This window comes from Bufo gargarizans, chromosome 2, assembly GCF_014858855.1.
Source record: "Bufo gargarizans isolate SCDJY-AF-19 chromosome 2, ASM1485885v1, whole genome shotgun sequence".
NCBI classification, from domain to species: Eukaryota; Metazoa; Chordata; class Amphibia; order Anura; family Bufonidae; genus Bufo; species Bufo gargarizans.
In genome coordinates, this window is record NC_058081.1 from 168,445,065 (window position 1) to 168,466,823 (window position 21,759).

Here is a 21,759-nt window from a genome sequence, read left to right on the forward strand (position 1 = left end):
TTTCTTGCTCAAAAAATAAATAAATAAAAAATTACCACCCTAAGAAGCTGTTGTCAATTATCTCAGCTTCGTATGACGCACGTGTTCTGGCTGTTCTTCAAATGAATATTTCAGTAGAACTCCTAACACTTACCACAATAGCACCTACTTAAATATGCATTACCAGTTAAACACTAGGCCCATTATGCAGTACACAGAACATCTACTTCCTAGTCTGTTTGCTTTGCAAGATCACAAGCTTTTACACTTTAAAGCCTGATGAAGCTAGAGGCCCGCCAGCGGAAAGCGTTGCAAGTTACTGGAATCATTTTATTTGTATCTCCTATTCTACGTTTATTTTGCCCTAAAACCAGTGAAATGAGTGCCCCTCGATCTACTTTTTTCTTTTTCATTGCGACCATATCAGCTGGATTCTCTGAATACCCAGAGCCGGAGGGAGCGGCTGTATCCTGACATACATTATATATCTACAACAGTGTCGCGCCCGCAGCACAGCACACTCTGGTAAGCAGCTTTGCACTATGGGGCCGGAGCCCAGTGCCAGTTGGGACTCACCCATTAGGCGCTGCCCTATTCTTCTCTTGTTAAAGGAGAACTTGTCAACTCAAACTTTTAGAGTAGCATTTCCCAACAAGGGCTGCGTGAGGACCACAACAGGGGTGACCAGCACTGTCTGTGGTTTTGGACCATGCAGTGGCAACTGGGCACATAGTCCAGGCACTTCTTCCACATCAAGCCCTTCAAGGCTCAGCACACGGTTGAGAATTGAGCCCTGAATGTTACAAAAACCAGGAGTAAGGAATGGCAAATACTTGCTTTATTCTTTTTCTCAAATCTAGTGGTCTAATCTAGGGGCCTGGTCTGGGGTCTGAGCCAATTTAAAATGGAATTATGGTTGGATAAACCTCGGCCATTTCCAGCAGTCCCACAAAGACTGAATGGACCGGCATGGTGCATGCTCAGCCAGTCGCTCCATTTATTTTGGGATATAGGGCCCTTTTTCTCGTAACTGGTGGGCATCAGAGCAGCCAAACTCAGACCGATCGAACAGTTGTCCCCCATCCTACATTTCTTATAACTCGAATACCGCTTTCAGGGACGAGAATTGAAGAAGCACTCTGGGATTGTTTTTTTTTTTAGGTTGGCCCCCATTTGGAACAGGGTACAGCAGTGAATCACATTACCGACCACTTTACTGCAGAATAATGATGGCCTGGACAATGCTGCCTCAAGTGACCTGCAGTCTGACCACCAGAGTCTTACAGTGTCTAACATAAGATTCCCTATGCAAGGGTATGAGAGCCTTCAGTGTGAGTCTAACAGACGCTGTAGGACTCCCTGCAGATCACAAGACACTACAGAATGGAAATAGTGGAGGTGACAGCGCTGTGGCCCCTCCTAAGAGCTGAATAGCAGGGAGGACCGGAAGTCAGGATAGCTCATCAGTCCTGGGCAATGCCTTTAGTATCTTGCAGAGATTACTTTGCCCAGTATTTCCACAAAATATTTGCACTGTAGAATCAGTAAAAAACTGAGCAAAAAGATTTTGAAACCCATGTGCAGGAAAAGCCCTACAAAACTTTCCCTAATAATATGCAAGTACCATTGGCAGCTATAGTTCCCTGTTAGAGAGGTTTTCTGGTCCTTATATATTGATGGTCTGTCCTCAGGATAGGCCACCAATATCTGAATAGTGGGAGTACAACATCCTGACAATCCCCTGCTCGGCAGTGGCTCCAGAAGTCGTTGGCGGAAGTACAGCTCTCTCCGCTGTGTAGTGGAGGGATCTGGTTACTGCAGCGCTGAATTAACCAGCTCTGTCCACTACACACAATGGACAGAGCTACAGCTCCGGCATCACTACTGTCCATTAATATAAAAGGACCAGAGAGAACAGAGTTATCGTATCTACCTCTATTAAAGACGTTTTTCAGCCTTGGAGCAGACAACCCTTGTCTGACGTTTTTCCCTTGTCCCCCTGAACATAAAAAAGCCCCACTCCCGTACCAGCCTGGTTCCATGACTGCTGTGGCCAATCACAGGCCTCAGCGTTCACAGCAGTAATGTACTATTTAAGCCACTGTGACTGGCCACCGCGGTTATGGGACCTGGCTGCTTCCTGGTCCTGTGAATGCAATAGGGAATGGAGCAGCTGTGCGACCGCACACAGGAGAGTGGGTTTTTTATGTTCAGGGGGGCAGGGAAGGACCCCAGTGGTTTTCGGCTCCAGCACCAGACAACCCCTTTATAGTATATGCTTTCCCCAGTTCTACAGCTATAATGTAACGGAATGATACATGGATTGCTTTTTCATCCTTTTTATGTACAAGGTGTAACCCGTGCTACATATCTCCAGTATGCAATGTCCTCACATACACAATAGAAAGGCTAGTAAACTAGAGCGGATGCCTGCTGGCTACACTGGTAGAAACCAGAGTGCCTGAATACAGCCCAACATGTAGAGGACACATATGTCACATATATATACTGTTAGTAGTTTGGTGGCAGAGCTGCTCAAACGCATCACTGTGATTAGCAGATTTATGTCAGAGAGGAGCATGCTCACTGAGCCACCGCCCTTACATTTAGAGGCATCTTCCTCACTGCTCCGCGGAGTCCCTCTTTGTGCACAGCACAATGAGGAGATACATAAAGAGAAAAAAAAGAAAGCAAAGCGAGGAAAACAGATGAGCAAGAGAAAAAGAAAACATACACGTAGAATGACACAGCTATCACATGATTATCAACACTGGGGGAGATTTACTAAACCTGCCTAATTTTTAGACAGGCAGTCTAAAGATTTAGACCAGACTTATACTAGCTCAGTGATGCTCACTCCAGCTGTTGTAAAACTACAACTCCCACCATGCCCTGCTGTAGGCTGATAGCTGCAGGCTGTCCGGGCATGCTGGGAATTGTAGTTTTGCAACAGCTGGAGGGCCGCAGGTTGGGCATACTTGTACTAGATGATACATTTCGGATAGACAATTTTGTCTAACTTCACACCACCTATTGGTTGGCTTCCTTTGCGCTAAAATTTTAAGCCACGCCCATTTCCCTACAAATCATACCGCTCATTTAGCCACACCCCTTGTTGCACGAGATGCAAAAAGTGTGCAAAACATGTACACCAGTTTTTTTTAAGTAAATTATATTTACAAATGTAATTTTCTGTTATTTTTCTGTAAATTGAATTTAGCTTAGTAAATCTCCCCCATTGTACGTAGCAGAAACAAGATGTGCTCATGTATCATCTACCTATTACATATCCAACATATGGGCGTTTTGTAGACAGCCTGTGGCAACCTTTCTCCAACAAAACTTCAGGTAGACTTATCATGTATATTTTGAAACCAATGGGGGTTATTTATTCATCTGGAATACGCCTAAATTAGGCATTTTTCAGACACAGGTGGCTTTGCGCCACTATCTGTGACTTCACCCTGCTCACGGCAGGTCTAAAATTGTGTGTGTGGTGTGGGCGAGGAAGGGTCCGTCTCATTCATCATTTTCTACGCCTTAGTTTTAGGCCTCATGCACACGGACGTTTTTTTTCACGGTCCGCAAAACGGGGTTCCGTTGGTCCGTGATCCGTGACCGTTTTTCCGTCCGTGGGTCTTCCTTGATTTTTGGAGGATCCACGGACATGAAAAAAAAGTCATTTTGGTGTCCGCCTGGCCGTGCGGAGCCAAACGGATCCGTCCTGAATTACAATGCAAGTCAATGGGGACGGATCCGTTTGATGTTGACACAATATGGTGCCATTTCAAACGGATCCGTCCCCATTGACTTTCAATGTAAAGTCTGGAGTTCTGTTATACCATCGGATTGGAGTTTTCTCCAATCCGATGGTATATTTTAACTTGTAGCGTCCCCATCACCATGGGAACGCCTCTATGTTAGAATATACTGTCGGATATGAGCTACATCGTGAAACTCATTTCCGACAGTATATTCTAACACAGAGGCGTTCCCATGGTGATGGAGACGCTTCAGGTTAGAATATACAAAAAAACTGTGTACATGACTGCCCCCCCTGTTTTTAACTCATTGGTGGCCAGTGGGCCCCCCCTCCCCTGTTGTTAACTCGTTGGTGGCCAGTGTGCGCACCCCCCTCCCTCCCTCCCTCTATTGTAATAATAGCATTGGGGCCAGTGTGCGCGCCCCCCCAACCCCCCCTCCCTCCCTCTATTGTAATAATAGCATTGGGGCCAGTGTGCGCGCCCCCCCAACCCCCCCCCCCCCACTCCCTCCCTCTATTGTAATAATAGCATTGGGGCCAGTGTGCCCCCCCCCCCCCCCGATCATCGGTGGCAGCGGAGTAGAAGATTCATACTTACCTGGCTGCTGGCTGCTGCGATCTCTGTGTCCGGCCGGGAGCTCCTCCTACTGGTGACAGGTCTGTGCGGCGCATTGCTGTCACTTACCAGTAGGAGGAGCTCCCGGCCGGACGCAGACATCGCAGCAGCCAGCAGCCAGGTAAGTATGAAAATCTTCTACTCCGCTGCCACCGATGATCGGGGGGGGGGGGGGGGGGGTTGTGCGCGCACTGGCCCCAATGCTATTATTACAATAGAGGGAGGGAGGGGGGGGGGGGGCTGGGGGGGGGGGTGCGCACACTGGCCCCAATGTATTAAAACAATAGAGGGAGGGAGGGGGGGGGTTGGGGGGGGCGCGCACACTGGCCCCAATGTATTAAAACAATAGAGGGAGGGAGGGAGGGGGGTGCGCACACTGGCCACCAACGAGTTAACAACAGGGGAGGGGGGGGCCGCACAATGATATTCAAACTGGGGAGGGGGGGGGTCTGCCCCCTGCTGCCTGGCAGCCCTGATCTCTTACAGGGGGATATGATAGTACAATTAACCCCTTCAGGTGCCGCACTATCATATCCCCCTGTAAGAGATCGGGTGCTGCCAGGCAGCAGGGGGCAGTCTTGTACACAGTTTGTAGTGTATTCTAACTAGAAGCGTCCCATCACCATGGGAACGCTTCTGTGTTAGAATATACTGTCGGATCTGAGTTTTCACGAAGTGAAAACTCAGCTCTGAAAAAGCTTTTATGCAGACGGATCTTCGGATCCGTCTGTATGAAACTAAAACCTACGGACACTGATCACGGACACGGATCCGGATGACAATCTTGTGTGCATCCGTGTTCTTTCACGGACCCATTGACTTGAATGGGCCCGTGAACCGTTGGCCGTGAAAAAAATAGGACAGGTCATATTTTTTTCACGGCCAGGAAACACGGCTCACGGATGCGGCTGCCAAACGGTGCATTTTCCGATTTTTCCACGGACCCATTGAAAGTCAATGGGTCCGTGAAAAAAAACGGAAAACGGCACAACGGCCACGGATGCACACAACGGTCGTGTGCATGAGGCCTTAGGCGTAGAAAACGGTCTAAATCTAAGACAGCTGGGAAGCTGTCTTACATTTAGAACTGGCGCTGGATGCGCCGAAGTTATGGAGCGGTCACCGCCTCTACATAACTCCGGTGGATCCACCGCCAGGCATAGGGGTTATTAAGACTGCCGTCTAAAACGGAGGTCTTAATAAATGACGCCCCAAGTCTCCATTACATTTAGGCCAGAAGTGCTACAGCCTGCTTTAGGCTAAAACGATGCAAGCACCATGAAAGAATAGTAATCAAGATACATTATGCAGCACTATGCTGTCTAAAGAGATCATAGAAAAAACTGACTTCATGTTTGTGTGTAAAATTAATCATCTAAAATGTAGGGGGGAAATTGCATGTTTAATCTGGAAATTGTGAGAAAGAAGCATAATTACAGTGTCTATTTAAGGATGGTAACGGATGTCTGCTATGGGAGTGGACCAGGGACATGAATAAAAAAGAAAAAAAAAGAGGTGATCCAGAATTCACGTTAAAAAGGAAGACTGCTGACATTGGCATTAACAGTTTCCTCTATTTCTGCCAGCATTACTCGCTCTCTGAAGTGCCACGCTTCTACTCATATATACAGCAAAACTGATGAAGACCTTAGAAGTCAATGAGGTCACACCCCGAGTCATACTAGCTCTACCTCTGCAGCACTTATCTAACACAGTATAAATGTGCGGCCTCTTACCAGCTTCTGTCTGGCTGAATGTGTACTGGCTACTAGAAGAAAAGCTCATGTTTAGATCTGTGTTTCCACACAAATCGTCTGGAACCTCCTCCTCGGGTCCAACTTCATCCACTTTGGGAGTTTCCAAGGTGACAATGTCAGAGTCATCACTAATGGCCTCACAATGACTATCCTCACCCAAGGCGCCCTCCTCATCATGACGTTCAGCATGTACAGGGGAGCCGTCTGGTTTTGTGCCGGAGCTGTAAGAAGACAAAAGCTGCAAAAGAGAATAAAAAAATAGCTGTGGTATAAGAAACATCTACGCACAAATTATAATTAAGTGGTTATCCCATGACTATTGAAAAAAACATGATGATCAGACATCATATAGGACATGACAACCTCTTTATAACAAAGCTAGAACCAGCCCTGTACCTCACATGGAACCAGAGATCTCCACATTCATTTCTTTGGCAGCTCAAGGGGAGTGTCTTTTCTGCTGTAGATAAGGGGGCGTGTCTCAGCTCTCCCTATCACAGCTCAGGAGGCAGTTAAGGATGAAACTGAGCATGTGCGGCCATCTCAGTGAGCAGGACAAAGAAATAAATAAAAAAAACAGCAGGTGGCGCTATACCGATACATTTTATTGAATAACTCAGTGGCTATGCTAAATTTGTAATTACATTCAATTACAGAAGTATTCAGATCCAGGTGCTGGTTTGAAAACTATAGAATATTTTTCATGCGACAACCCATTAAATCTAATTAGAAGAGCCGTCATTTCACCTTACATGTCTGTTTTAGGAAATACTGGCACTCCCTAGAAAATAAACTATTCTGGAGCATCTTTATCTAGAACCTGGTCCCATGCTGTTACATACATTACACAGCTGGCAAATTCTCCTCTATTACAGTGCCGACGCTTCACTGGCCTCCCAGTTATTGGGAAAATTGAGGCCAGCAAACTATGGCACATCATCACTGATGGAATGCAAGTCCCATAGTGGTGAATGCGCAGCTGGTCCACCTTCAATTTGGTAGCCCCAACCTGGGAACAGGAATATGCCTATCTGACATTGATAGCATGTGCTCAGCAGACAACTAACATTTGCTGCTAAAATGAAAGTGTTATGGTCCCTCCCATGAGGTTATCTGACAGACTTGTTGCAGTGTTGTTGTTGGTAATGACCACGCCTCTTATCCCAGGTGCAGCTGGTGGTCATTACTGCTCCTCTATTTAGTCTGGACTCACACTTCATACCATGCGGTTGATATTCTCTGCCTGGAGTTGGAAGAGCTGGTGTGTTGTTCTCATCTGAGTTCCTACTCATCCATTTTCTATTGAAGATAAGTGTACTTCTCTTGGTATTTTGTTGTTCCCATTTGCTTGTTGTTACTAGGCCTCAGGGAGACGCTGGTTCGTTCATCTGGGAAGGAACCAGTAGTCTTAGACCCCGTCACTATCCTAGGGCTTTTCAGGGTTTCTAGGGCCTAGGTTTCCGGTGTATGAATATTCCCACCTTCAGGGTCTATCCATACTGACCGGAGTCAGGGCTAGGTTTAGGGTTTCCGTAGGTGGTCACCATTTCCCTTTCCCTAGCCTTGAGGCCTAGTTCCTGGTTATTTTCCTTCTGTTGTCATTCTTGTGTTCCTCCCCTCCCCCTACACTGTGACAAAAAGATGGACTATCAGTTTATTGAAGGGTTTAAAATAAAAAAATTAAAAATGATATATTACAAAGTTTCTTATAGTTACCTGTACTATTAGGATCATGTACATGACCCTAGGTGTAGGTTATCATGGACTTCTGTGCAATCAGATGAATCCCCCCAATCAGAGTGCATACTTGCTCTATGATTGTCACATATGTGGGTCTTTTTTTCCAGTAAAGGAGTGAGAAGATGAGCACTTGCTCATCTAATCAACCCTCTGTGCATAATTAGGGTGTTCACAGACATCATGACACAGACGTTTACCAGCATCCGGATTTTACGTTTTACATTGTTCCTATCCTGTCCATACCCATCTTTAAAGGCATTGGCCACCTTCTGGTTACTGATAACCAATGTGTTTGTGAGATGACTATACGGCACTTACTAATAGTCTTTGTTGATATTCTGTGCCATTTTCTATATTTTATAAGGTATGCCCTCTTATTTACAAAGTCTTGTGTGCTGTCCACACAGAGGTCCTGTCCATAAAATGGCTGCTGATGGGGGGGGGGGGGGGGTTCATGTGACCAGGAAAGTCACCTCCATGTGATGTCTCCTCCATTCAGATACACTGCACCTGCCATCTGTATTTGCTGCTGGGAGTTTAGTACAGAAAACATCACATGGAGATGATCTGCCTGGTCACATGACCCTCCATCAGCAGCCATTTTCTGGACAGGACACAAGACATTGTAAAGAAGGAGGCATACCTTATAAAATATACAAAAAGGTTCAGAATTTCAACAAAGGCTATATTAGTAAGTGCTATATAATCATCTCACAAACACATTTCTCCCATCAAAAATAATGGATCTCCGATGGATCCTTTTTTTTTTACTTTTTCTGTTCTTCTAAGCTGGGTGCCTACATTCAATAACTGCTTTATAGGTCATAGAAAACACAGTAAAAATAATATTCTGACCCCTATAACTTTTTTGTAGCTATGTGTATGGTGCTGTGTGAGGGCTCATTTTTTGTGGGACGATCTGTTCTTTTCAGTGATACCAATTTAAAGTGTGTGCGACTTTTTGATCATTTTTAATAAAAAAAAATATTGGGTAGTTGAAGTGACAAAAAATGGCAAATTGATTGTTTTTATTTTTTTCCCATTACGCCATTTGCCGTATGCCATTAATATTGTTATATTTTAATTGTATGGGCGTTTTCACACGCAGCGATGTTCACGATGTTTATTTATTTTTATTGGTTAAGTATTGGCTGATCGCATACATGTGCCGCAGGTCTCTGCTATTTAAAATAGCAGAAACCCCGCGGCTATGGCACCCGAAGCACGGGTGAGCGGGCGCCATGTTTGGGGACCGGACTTGGGGAGGTCCTTAAGGGGTAAAGGGTAATGCCCTTTTTTTTATTTTATTTTTATTTAACGGACACTTGTGGGGGCCACCCTTTTAAGTACACAGATGTGGGCTTTTGTACAGTGAACTGTAGCATAAAGGGTAGAAGGGTAGTCTGTTATAGAATTAATTCCAGGATTTTATCACCCACAAACAAATTTTAAAAAAAGGGAAAATTTTTGACTTCCACATTTATTTGTGGAGTTGCTAAAAATTGGGAAAATGAAGTCGCAGGATCCCAAGCTGTGAAGGAAACAGCAACCCTGGGCTATGGACGTGATGACGTCTTATACCACTATAGGGCAATGGTGAAGCTTATCTAAATATATTTGCTCCTCTGAAGTGCTGTCCGTTTTCACATCTGAACTGTCGGGGCATAGAAACTCATATGCCTGCTACGCACTACACATCCTTAGAGCCTTTTTTTGTTACAAAAGGTACATAAATAAGTGATCCACCCTATAGTAACTCTTTTATTTTACTTTTTTAACAGAGGTGTACAAAGTAACGGTGTAATGGACGGTAACTGACGCCCAGTGATGGACCGTTACAGATTGCCTGGTAATAGATGCACACTGACCTACAATTATGGACTGACAGTAATAGATGCCCACTGACCGACAGTCATGGACAGACACCAACACATGCCTAGTATTGGGCGTACACTGAACGACAGTACCGGACGGCCATTGACTGATCATTACGGACAAACAGTAATAGATGCCCACTGACCGACAGTTACGGATGGACAGTTTAAGAACTGTGTCATTTGATGAGTTATTTCACTGTATACAGCACTGCCAGGACAACTGCACATAGAGGGAGAAACATGGCCGCTGGCTTAGTAAATATACCTCTATGTGATCTCCATGATAGGTTTCTCATGGAGATCACATGATCAGCAACCAATAGTAATAGTCCCTGATCATTACTGTGCTAGAGGCAAAGCTTGTGTACAATAACCTACAACGCATGCAATCGCCATTTTGTATTTTTTTTTGGGGGGGGGGGGGGGGAAATCAGGCACCGGAGGCTTTACCTCTCATCTCTCAGGTGAGTATTTGACGTCCCTGATCATTGCCCCAAGCCCACAAAGCTTTAGCGCTTTCTTTTAAAGCTAACTTGGGCTAAAGCACTGCTGTAAAAAGGTGGCACCCTAGCCCAAGGCCCCTTAGTGACCACTATAAAAAGGTGTATGGGGTTAATGTGACTGTCAGGTGGTCAAGATCCCATGCAAGGAAAGTAACACGGTGCAAAGATCATACTTCAACTATTCCAACCTTGCCGGCAACCTAAAATGTGACTATAGACTGGAAATATACTATAATCCAGTGCATGAGATCTGAACAACATGTAACACAGCTGAAGGGAAAAGCACATGCTCCATGGGAACAGCGATCACATGCATACAGCACGACCTTTCCCACAGGGTAGTCCAGGATTATAAAAACCTGACTGCTTTCTTCCAAAAAACGCTATATTACATTACATTATTATAGGTCATGTCCTTCTACATTCACATGACCGTAAGTGTTTTGTGGTCCGCAAATCGCGGATCCGCAAAACACGAATACTAGTCTTATGTTTTCCGCAGACCGCACACGGTGTGCTGTCCGGCCCTATTGAAATGAATGGGTCCACACCCGTTCTGCTAAATTTCGGAACAGATGCGGACCCAGTCATATGGTCGTGTGAATGCACCCTAGATATGCAAACAAATTTATTAAAAATCCCTAGAAGCATGCTGTACCTCCGTGGCTCCCTGGTGCTCTTCTGAGGTGGAGTGAAGGTTTTCCACAGCTGACATAGTAACCTCACTGCTGGAGACATCTGCATGGAACAGGAGAGTGTCAATAGGTCCATGTGTCTTTACACCATGAGCGTCTTATGAGCCACGCTTTTATTATATCACCTGCCAAATCACCTGCCGAATCTGGCTGCACAAATGCTGCGCTGGGTCCTGAACATGGTTCGGTTTCAGTCTGTAGGGTTTCTATATCCGAGCCCTGTTATACACATACAAGCAGAATGACTACATTAGGAGACATGCAGATATTTAGAGAGAAAGAGGGGCTTCCGCTTTCACCACAGTTTTTGAATGGTAGTAAACCATTTTGGTCAAAAATCTGACTCTGGAATGGTCATTAAGGCTGACAGCAGGAGCGCACGGCGTCATTGGTTGCTCCGACGCCGTGCGCTTCATGCCGCTGCTGCACTACAGTAATACACTCGTATAGATCATATAGGAGGAATCCAGGCCGGGATACCACGGACCGTTCACGGCCGTGGAACATGGCCATGTGCATTCGGCCTAACACTGCAGAGAACACTCAAGAAAAAAAAAAATGTTTGTTAAAGAATTTACGGTCTAAAGGGCAGAAGATGGAATTAACATTTCAAGCCAGTCATCCGACCAGGAAACGTCCACTTTAGGGTCCAGTCACACGTCCGTAAGGGTTTTGTGGATCCACGGATCCGCAAAACACGGACACCGGCAACGTGCGTTCCGCATTTTGCGGATCGCACATCGCCGGCACTTAATAGAAAATGCCTATTCTTGTCCGCAATTGCGGACATGAATAGGACATGTTCTATTTTTTTCCGGGAACGAAATCGCGGACCCGGAAGTGCGGATCTGCAGTTCCAGATCCGGGCAGCACATTGTGTGGCCCCATAGAAATGAATGGGTCCGCAATTCCGTTCCGCAAAATGCAGAACAGAATTGCGGACGTGTGAATGGACGCTTAGGTCCGTATTTTGTGGTTTGCAAACTGCAGATCTACAAAATATAGATACAGCCATGTTGCATCAACATTTTTTGCGGACCCGTTGACTTCAACGGGTCTGTGGTCTGCATTCTGCAGACAAGTATGGGACATGTTTTATCTTTTTGTGGAATGGATGTACAGATGCGGAAAGCACATGCATAATCTGTGTGCTTTCTAAATCCATATGTCCGTTCAGCAAAAAGATAGACTGTCCGCAAAATGTCCGCATGGACTGCTTTCATATTTTACGGATTTGCAATTTCTGGACTGCAAAACGGATATGGTTGTGTGAATGAGGCCTTATGGTCCTCTCCCAGAAGATGATTTGGAGAGGGTGCCCACACTGGCACTATCGGCAGGAATACCTGATATTTTTCATTTCTCCTTTTCTGACAAACATGTACATTGGTTATAAGTATACTTTACTGAATACCCGCTGCTGTACACCACTGTAATAGCATTGAACAAAACCTGTGTTTAAGGGGTTGTCCAGGATTCACTATTATTACAAAATACCACCCCCTCTCTGCTCAATCTGTGAAGATAAGCATAGTTACCTACTCCTGGCTCTGTTGGTCTTCTGCTGTCTTTACTGCGCTTCAGCCCCTGCATATAAACTATAGACAGAGATGAGGGTAACACGCTGCTGCAGCCAATCACTGACCTCAGAAGTGATGTGCCACGCCACCACTGAGGCCAGTTATTGGCTGTAGCAGTGCATGTGACCCCAGTCTGTGCCAGCAGTTTACATGCGGGGCATCGAAGTGCAGTGAAGACAGTTGGGGACCAACAGAGCCCGGGTCAGCTGTTTCAGAAGGCAGCAGTGCTCCTGTCAGCACCACGACCTTCTCTCTGCTTTTCTTAGGCAAGTGATGATACGTTCATCTGTCACGTGGCCTAGAAGCAGCTCAGTCCCATTCAAGTGAATGAGGCTGAGCTGAAATACAAAGCACAGCCGCTATACAATGTACAGTGCTGTGAGAAGGCAGCGGCATTCACAGGAGCACTGCTGCCTTCTCACACGGCTGATCAGCGGGGGCCCCGGGTGTCAGACCGCCACTCATTAGATACTGATAACCTATTCTGGGGATAGGTCATCAGTATAGAAATCTAGGAAAACTCCTTCAATGCTGCGTGGGATAAGCTTTTTTTTTGCAGTTGAAAGTCATTTGTGTCACTCATTTTTGTGGTGTTAGGCTACTTTCACACTAGCGTTCGTCGGTCCGCTCGTGAGCTCCGTTTGAAGGGGCTCACGAGCGGACCCGAACGCAGCCGTCCAGCCCTGATGCAGTCTGAATGGAGCGGATCCGCTCAGACTGCATCAGTCTGGCGGCGTTCAGCCTCTGCTCGCCTCCGCACGGACAGGCGGACAGCTGAACGCTGCTTGCAGCGTTCGGGTGTCCGCCTGGCCGTGCGGAGGCGTGCGGATCCGTCCAGACTTACAATGTAAGTCAATGGGGACGGATCCGTTTGAAGATGCCACAATATGGCTCAATCTTCAGGCGGATCCGTCCCCCATTGACTTTACATTGAAAGTCTGGACGGATCCGTACGAGGCTATTTTCACACTTAGCTGTTATATGCTAAAATAATGCAGACGGATCCGTTCTGAACGGAGCCTCCGTCTGCATTATTATGATCGGATCCGTTCAGAACGGATCCGATCGAACGCTAGTGTGAAAGTAGCCTAAAATATTTTTTTTTTTTTCAGCATTTATATGCATTCAGTTTTGCACGGTTCTGCACTCCACAGTTGTACCAATATTTCCCCTTATTGCAGTGGTGATCTAAGCTCTCTACAGTAGAACTGTATTTTCTCCGGGTGTTGCAGGCATGTAGCCAGAAAGATATATAACACCCCTACAAGGTGGCTTAGAGTTTGCAGATGTTACCTGCCCTGCACACAGGTAACAGCTAGGGGACTTAAAGGAAACCTTTCACATCTACGCAGCATAGTATAGTGACGGACCCCCTGATTGGGTTAGTATTTAGTACTTTTACAGTACTGACAGGGAGAACCTTGCAGCATGCCAGAGAGAGGAGTCTGATGAGACTCGTGGCCCTGCCCTCCCCAGTCTCCTGTCCATGACTGGCAGGTCTCTTTTCTGTGTGTAACATGAAAGAAAACTGACAGTTATGAACAGAGGGCGGGGCCACAAGTCTCATCGGACTCATCTCCCTGACAGCGCTGGCATGTGCTTCGAGGATCGCCGTTAAGGGTCCATTCACACGTCCGTAGTGTATTGCGGATCCGCAATACACCCAGCCGGCACCCCCATAGAACTGCCTATTCTTGTCCGCAATTGCGGACAAGAATAGGACATGCTCTTTTTTTTTTCCGGAGCCGCGGATTGGAAGATCAGGGGTGCGCTCTGGAAATGCGGATGCGGACAGCACACTGTGTGCTGTCCGCATCCATTCCTGCCCCATAGAGAATGAATGGGTCCGCACCCGTTCCGCAATTTGCGGAACGGATGCAGACCCGTTCTACGGACGTGTGAATGGACCCTAAGGGCTTATGCACACGATCGTAAGTATTTTGCTGTCCGCAAAAAACAGAACCGCAAAAAATACGGATGATGTATGTGTGCTTTCCGTATTTTGCGAAACAGAACAGCTGGCCCCTAATAGAACAGTATTATCCCTGTCCGTAATGCGGACAATAATAGAACATGTTCTATTTTTTTGCGGAAATGAAATGACTGGTTCCACATATAGTCCGCAAAAAAAAAACGGAACGGACATGGAAAGAAAATACGTTTGTGTGCATGAGCCCTAATACTGTAAAAGTACTGAATTCCAGCCCAGGAGTGACAGCCCATTGAAATTAGCCGCTGCTCTCAGCGCAGGCAGCACAGTAGAGGGGACAGGCTCCCTTTAACATTATAATAGTCCTTGCTGTGCACCTGGAAGGACCACCCAAAACTGCAGTGAAAAGTGGTCTTCCTCTAGGAAGGGATTATATGGACCTTTCTTTGGTTGTACCACTCTTTTTAGGATACATAGAGGGCATTTAAAAAAAAAAATTGTGTGGAATACGACCAAAGTTTAGACCCAGACTGCTGAGGCCCCGGTGGAGAAATATTCTGAAGCCACGGTGCAGACTATGTTCAGGCCACAGATTGAGAAGCCAGTCAGTAAGGAAAGTGCAGAGAAAATCATTTACCTCGTGGTTGATAATGGTCCATCCGCAGGACGACTCACTATCACTTGAATTTCCAGACATTTTTTCTGTAAATAGATGAAAAAGCTCATTGAGTGCTTGATCTCATTGGTGAGAATAGAAATGTTAAAGGGGTTGTCCGAGTTATGGAAAAAAAAAAAAGAAATAGCACTGGAAAGCTGATGGTCAGCGATATATAACCAAGCTAAGCAATTTTTAGGCAAAAAAATTATCTATTTCCTCATTTCCCTGGTTCAATCTCTGCCCCTCCCCCTGCACTGCTAAGGGAGTGAATACAAGAGCTGCCCTGAGTGACATGTCTGCCTGCTGGGAGACTCAGCAGCACGTTGTATGTGTAGAACTACAAGTCCCAGCTATACAATGACACTGTTAATACATACAGGATCTTCCCCCTACCTGAAATGCTCTGCGGAACTTCTCTTTTAGCTCCTGTGCCCAGCATTTGTCTCCTCACTGTCTGCAGCTACACAGTAAACACTTCAGCCCTGAGTATGTGCAGCTGAAGGGGTTAAGAATCCTGGGAGAGAGCAGTAAGCAGCAGCAGGCAGGGGGGGGGGGGTGTACAGCACAGTGACTTCTGTACAGATCCCTCAGGCTTGTGCACAAACATTATTAGAGCAGGGAGAGAAGTGTTGTGCATTTTCATACGTATACAATATTATCTAATGACATTATGATCAAAATGTATGCTCATCTCATTGCCTTTAAGAATAAAATCAGCCTGAACCAAAGTTCTATTATGTGGCTGAGGAAGCCAAGATGAGTTCATGGCAAGTTCAATTTATAAAAAAAATAATTGTGAACATAAACGGACATTGTGTTTAAAAGTTATTGCTAAAGATATGGGACCATCTGTAAGGAGTAAGTCAACTCCCTAAGACATATCTGTCTGGAGGGAACAAGGTTACTTGATAAGGTCTCATATCCTTGAGGCACACCTGCTATATGAAGTTCAATTTATATATTCATAATTATACTATATATATCTCTGCATGGTATATTTAGTTTACAACATATGTTAATCAATAATTCCTATAATGTATTATCTATGTGTAACAATGTATCTATATATATGTCATACCATGTATTTACCATTTAGAAGGTATTGTAGAAGGTATAGAAACAAGTAAGTTTATGTTAATTGGATTTCTGGGAAGAGTAAATGCCATTTCAAAACAATAGTTATTCATGGATGTAGATAAGTGAAATGTACAAGTTCCGATGCCAAGCATCAAAGCCGCTATATAACATTTTCATCAAGTCAACCTATATTTCAAAAAGATAGGAGAAGACAGTCAACTCCAACAAGTCCAGGATATAAGTAATTAAAAGTGTCAGGGAAAGACCTTCCTCAATGATTTATATAGAAAGGTCAACAAGGTCCTGAGAACATATTTAATTTTAAATGCTTAAAGTTGTGATGTTCATTTACAATACCGCAGTGCCATCTGGAGGCAGATGGAAAATATTATATTATTTCATTATTTGTTCTATACCATATAAGGAGTTGATATGACGTCATGGTGTTATTAGCATGCAAGTAGACCCACCTTACCTGATTGGGAATCCCTAAACTAAAGGGGATGATTCTTAGATAAGGGGGGGAATAATTACTCGTGTGCGGGGTAGCAAGGGAGAACTAGAGAGAGAGGAAAAAAGATCCATATATCCATTGATCCATTCATTCAATCAAAAAGAAAAACTTTATCAGAAGAAACTTGGATTATTCTTTTTGGATTACTAGGAAAGTTCTTCAGAACTGGTCCCATCTGAACTCTGTCTACCTTTGACCCGGTAACGTATATTTTGTTTACTACTCATGATATTAATAAGATATTTCTCTCGTTATATAGCCAAGAGTTCCCATACTGTGGAAATATATAGTCTTAGGTGTCTCCATAATGCGGATTATTCTCTTAGCAAAGATGCATATTGTTAATGGAAGATCTGACATTATTTGAAGAGGACTAAACCCTTGGAAAGTTATTTTCCTTAGTCTGATTGCCGAGCTGAATATTTTATCATATTAATATCATATATTTTTGATTGGTCATAGGAAAACAGAGTCAAGGGATAACAGTTATTTTCCTGTAAATCCGTGTTTTATTGTTATAGCCTGTTTGATAACAGAAGATCCTAAGTTTCTCTTGGTATATGAGTCCGTTTGTTAAAAGTATGACACTGGTTGTCATAAATCATTAAATCACACTGTGCTGATCAGATAGGGGTGTGTTAACACCACCATGTGGTACATTTTGGGTGTTACTTTGTAACTTCATCATTTGTTTTGCAGTTGAATAGTTTTTATATTCTTGGTTTTTATAATAAACCATTATATATTTTTGCACATACAATTGTCCCTTTGTTTCACTGCTTGCACAAATCAAATTAAGATACTTGATAAAAAGAACTTAGAGGCGTTTTTTTTATGTCCGCCTGAAAGATAATATAATTTTTATATTTTTTTTTATCCTCTCTTCTATATGAAGATTCTTTCATATAGAAGATATATGACAGAAGCTGACATCACAGGTCATGTGACCCTCAGTGAAATCTGAGAAACCAGCCACTGGAGATAAAGTGAGTTAATTGGAAAGCGGTTACAATTGCCTAGTTATAAACATGGAAAGAACAAAAAAATAAAAACTCGGACAACCCCTTTAAGTACTTTATTACAGTAAAGCTCTATGAGAAAGGGATCGGTGAAGGTCTGTACACTAATGTCCCTGTGTCCAGTCACCTGTATGGGGCTGCATCTGATGTAATGTGGCAGTAAGAGAACACCAGATGAGATACAGCTTCCTGCCGAGCACACATTGCTGTCTCCTTATGTATCATACTGTCAACGTGACTAAGATACCCTGAGGATTCAGGAAGAAAGCGTCCCACATTGCACAGAAAATGTAGACTTACAGCTATGGCCGCCATATTTTATCCCTCAAAAATAGTGCAAAATACTATAGAGGAAAAACACCACTGAAAAGGCTGAAAACTGCCAAATTTAACTAACATGATGTTCCACACACAGGTGTTTTAGAACTCACAAAAAGGGGTCTTGCGACTTTTTTTTTTACGCCAAAAACTGGCATAGGGATGTTAGTAAATGACCCCCAATGACCAAGAGTCTCTGGGTGAATAGCTCTGAATAATATCAGTATGTACTATTTCCAATTACTAGGTATAATTTGTGAAGTTGCAGGACTGAGGCTAGGAACCATATTTTTTTAGTAAAAACCACCCCTGCCGTCATCTCTGTATACACAGCGCTCAATAGGCAATATACTGTATATACAGATCAGGAAGCGGCCTGAGGGTCCCAGTCATCATGCAGGAAGGTTCAACAGCCTTGTCAGCATGCTGGGGCTGTAATCCCCTGGAACTGACTGTAAAAAATGTTATGCTAAATGTCCCCAAAAGGTTTTGTATGATTTTACAGGGGGCACAAAAAAAATTAAAACTGCCACACCATAACTCAGTGGTCACGTATCTGAGTTCACTACCTCAGCTGACGGGTGGAGGTATTATGTGCATAGAATAATACTGTGTATTAGGGCTGCAACGATTAATCGATGTAATCGATAATAATCGATAACTGGATTCGTTGTCGGCGAATCCAGTTATCGAATAATCTCCGATTCGTTGCTATGCGGGCGGGCGGTTTACTTTAAGTCACTGCATCTTTATTTTACCTTACAATCGTGACGCTCCAGTAACAACTAACAGGCAGAGCGGACGGCGGCGTAACGTCACTTACTCACGTGTGTATTAATAATTACATTACGTGAGATCATATTAACAATCATGAACACTAAGGCCTCATGCACACGACCGTTGTGTGCATCCGTGGCCGTTGTGCCGTTTTCCGTTTTTTTTCACGGACCCATTGACTTTCAATGGGTCCGTGGAAAAATCGGAAAATGCACCGTTTGGCAGCCGCATCCGTGAGCCGTGTTTCCTGGCCGTGAAAAAAATATGACCTGTCCTATTTTTTTCACGGCCAACGGTTCACGGGCCCATTCAAGTCAATGGGTCCGTGAAAGAACACGGATGCACACAAGATTGGCATCCGTGTCCGTGATCCGTGGCCGTAGGTTTTAGTTTCATACAGACGGATCCGAAGATCCGTCTGCATAAAAGCTTTTTCAGAGCTGAGTTTTCACTTCGTGAAAACTCAGATCCGACAGTATATTCTAACACAGAGGCGTTCCCATGGTGATGGGACGCTTCTAGTTAGAATACAGTACAAACTGTGTACAAGACTGCCCCCTGCTGCCTGGCAGCACCCGATCTCTTACAGGGGGATATGATAGTACAATTAACCCCATCAGGTGCGGCACCTGAAGGGGTTAATTGTACTATCATATCCCCCTGTAAGAGATCAGGGCTGCCAGGCAGCAGGGGGCAGACCCCCCCCCCCTCCCCAGTTTGAATATCATTGTGCGGCCCCCCCTCCCCTGTTGTTAACTCGTTGGTGGCCAGTGTGCGCACCCCCCTCCCTCTATTGTTTTAATACATTGGGGCCAGTGTGCGCGCCCCCCCCCCCAACCCCCCCTCCCTCCCTCTATTGTTTTAATACATTGGGGCCAGTGTGCGCACCCCCCCAACCCCCCCCCCCTCTATTGTAATAATAGCATTGGGGCCAGTGTGCGCACCCCTCCCCCCCCCCCCCCCGCGATCATCGGTGGCAGCGGAGTAGAAGATTTTCATACTTACCTGGCTGCTGGCTGCTGCGATGTCTGCGTCCGGCCGGGAGCTCCTCCTACTGGTAAGTGACAGCAATGCGCCGCACAGACCTGTCACTTACCAGTAGGAGGAGCTCCCGGCCGGACACAGATCGCAGCAGCCAGCAGCCAGGTAAGTATGAATCTTCTACTCCGCTGCCACCGATGATCGGGGGGGGGGGGGGGGGGGGGTTGGCGCACACTGGCCCCAATGCTATTATTACAATAGAGGGAGGGAGGGGGGGGGGGTTGGGGGGGTTGGCGCACACTGGCCCCAATGCTATTATTACAATAGAGGGAGGGAGGGGGGGGGGGTTGGCGCACACTGGCCCCAATGCTATTATTACAATAGAGGGAGGGAGGGGGGGGGGGGTTGGGGGGGACGCGCACACTGGCCCCAATGCTATTATTACAATAGAGGGAGGGGGGGGGTGGGGTTGGGGGGGCGCGCACACTGGCCCCAATGCTATTATTACAATAGAGGGAGGGAGGGGGGTGCGCACACTGGCCACCAACGAGTTAACAACAGGGGAGGGGGGGCCCACTGGCCACCAATGAGTTAAAAACAGGGGGGGGGGGTCTGCCCCCTGCTGCCTGGCAGCACCTGCCAGGCAGCAGGGGACAGTCATGTACACAGTTTTTTTGTATATTCTAACCTGAAGCGTCTCCATCACCATGGGAACGCCTCTGTGTTAGAATATACTGTCGGAAATGAGTTTCACGATGTAGCTCATATCCGACAGTATATTCTAACATAGAGGCGTTCCCATGGTGATGGGGACGCTACAAGTTAAAATATACCATCGGATTGGAGAAAACTCCAATCCGATGGTATAACAGAACTCCAGACTTTACATTGAAAGTCAATGGGGACGGATCCGTTTGAAATGGCACCATATTGTGTCAACGTCAAACGATCCGTCCCCATTGACTTGCATTGTAATTCAGGACGGATCCGTTTGGCTCCGCACGGCCAGGCGGACACCAAAACGACTTTTTTTTCATGTCCGTGGATCCTCCAAAAATCAAGGAAGACCCACGGACGGAAAAACGGTCACGGATCACGGACCCACGGACCCCGTTTTTGCGGGCCGTGAAAAAAAACTGTCGTGTGCATGAGGCCTAAGGGCTCTTTCACACGAGCGCGTCCCCTGCGGGAATCACGCTTCCTGTGAGAGTGGGATCCTCCGTTCTGGACTTACAGAAGCGCAGGGCATTATAATGACTTATAATGCTGTGTGCCTCAGCTTCACCTTACTTCTACAGGATCATACCGACAGATTTATGTCACTGTGATTCTGTAGAAGTAAGGTCGAGCAGAGGCGCACTGCATTATAAATTGTGATCACGGAGGATCCCTCTCTCACAGGGAGCGCGATTCCCGCAAGGGACACGCCCGTGTGAAAGAGCCCTAATTGTTTGGCTGACAATTGTACTGTGCCCAATATAACAACAATGGACGTGATATAAAACATGTACTTTATTGTTTCTTTCTTTTTTCTGTTGTATTTCCATCATGGCATCAGCTTGAAAAAGGACTGCCACCCAAACTTTAGGCCTGCAACTTTGCTGTATTTGCGATGCGCCGTTTACAGCTGAATTAAATAAAAACACGTCTACTAAATTGCAAGAATTTTGGTGTGCCATCTGAAACTGGTTTAAACACCCATATGGACTGAGACTGCTGGCAATTAATTCATATACTTCTAGTGGGAATAATAGAGGAATGGCCTTAGATTGAATCATATGTAAAGGAGCTCCGGAACTGGTATTACATGGGGAAATGCAAGTATTTACTAAAGCACACATCCGGAGAGGGGACGTGTCCTCTTTGAAGAAGAAAACATGGGCGTGTATGTACATAGAGAGATCTTTCTGTGGTTAGACTTCCTGTGTATATTGTGCTTTGTTCACACAGGAATAATACGTACATATTGGGGTTG

At 45.4% G+C, this 21,759-nt stretch overlaps 1 protein-coding gene across 3 annotated transcripts in view; it reads right to left on the reverse strand.

The window, feature by feature from the left end:
• The window catches only part of CCPG1 (cell cycle progression 1), a 48,876-nt gene that overhangs the window by 22,871 nt on the left and 4,246 nt on the right, over nt 1-21,759 (reverse strand). For 2 of the 3 annotated variants that reach the window (XM_044279676.1, XM_044279674.1), the window contains exons 2-5: nt 15,078-15,142; nt 11,056-11,149; nt 10,894-10,973; nt 6,095-6,353 (exon numbers count right to left, since the gene is read on the reverse strand). In XM_044279676.1, the coding sequence (XP_044135611.1) occupies nt 6,095-6,353; nt 10,894-10,973; nt 11,056-11,149; nt 15,078-15,137 (493 nt within the window). In that variant the 5' untranslated portion in view covers nt 15,138-15,142. The remainder of the gene's footprint in view (nt 1-6,094; nt 6,354-10,893; nt 10,974-11,055; nt 11,150-15,077; nt 15,143-21,759) is intronic. The other variant, XM_044279675.1, reaches the window with a different exon arrangement.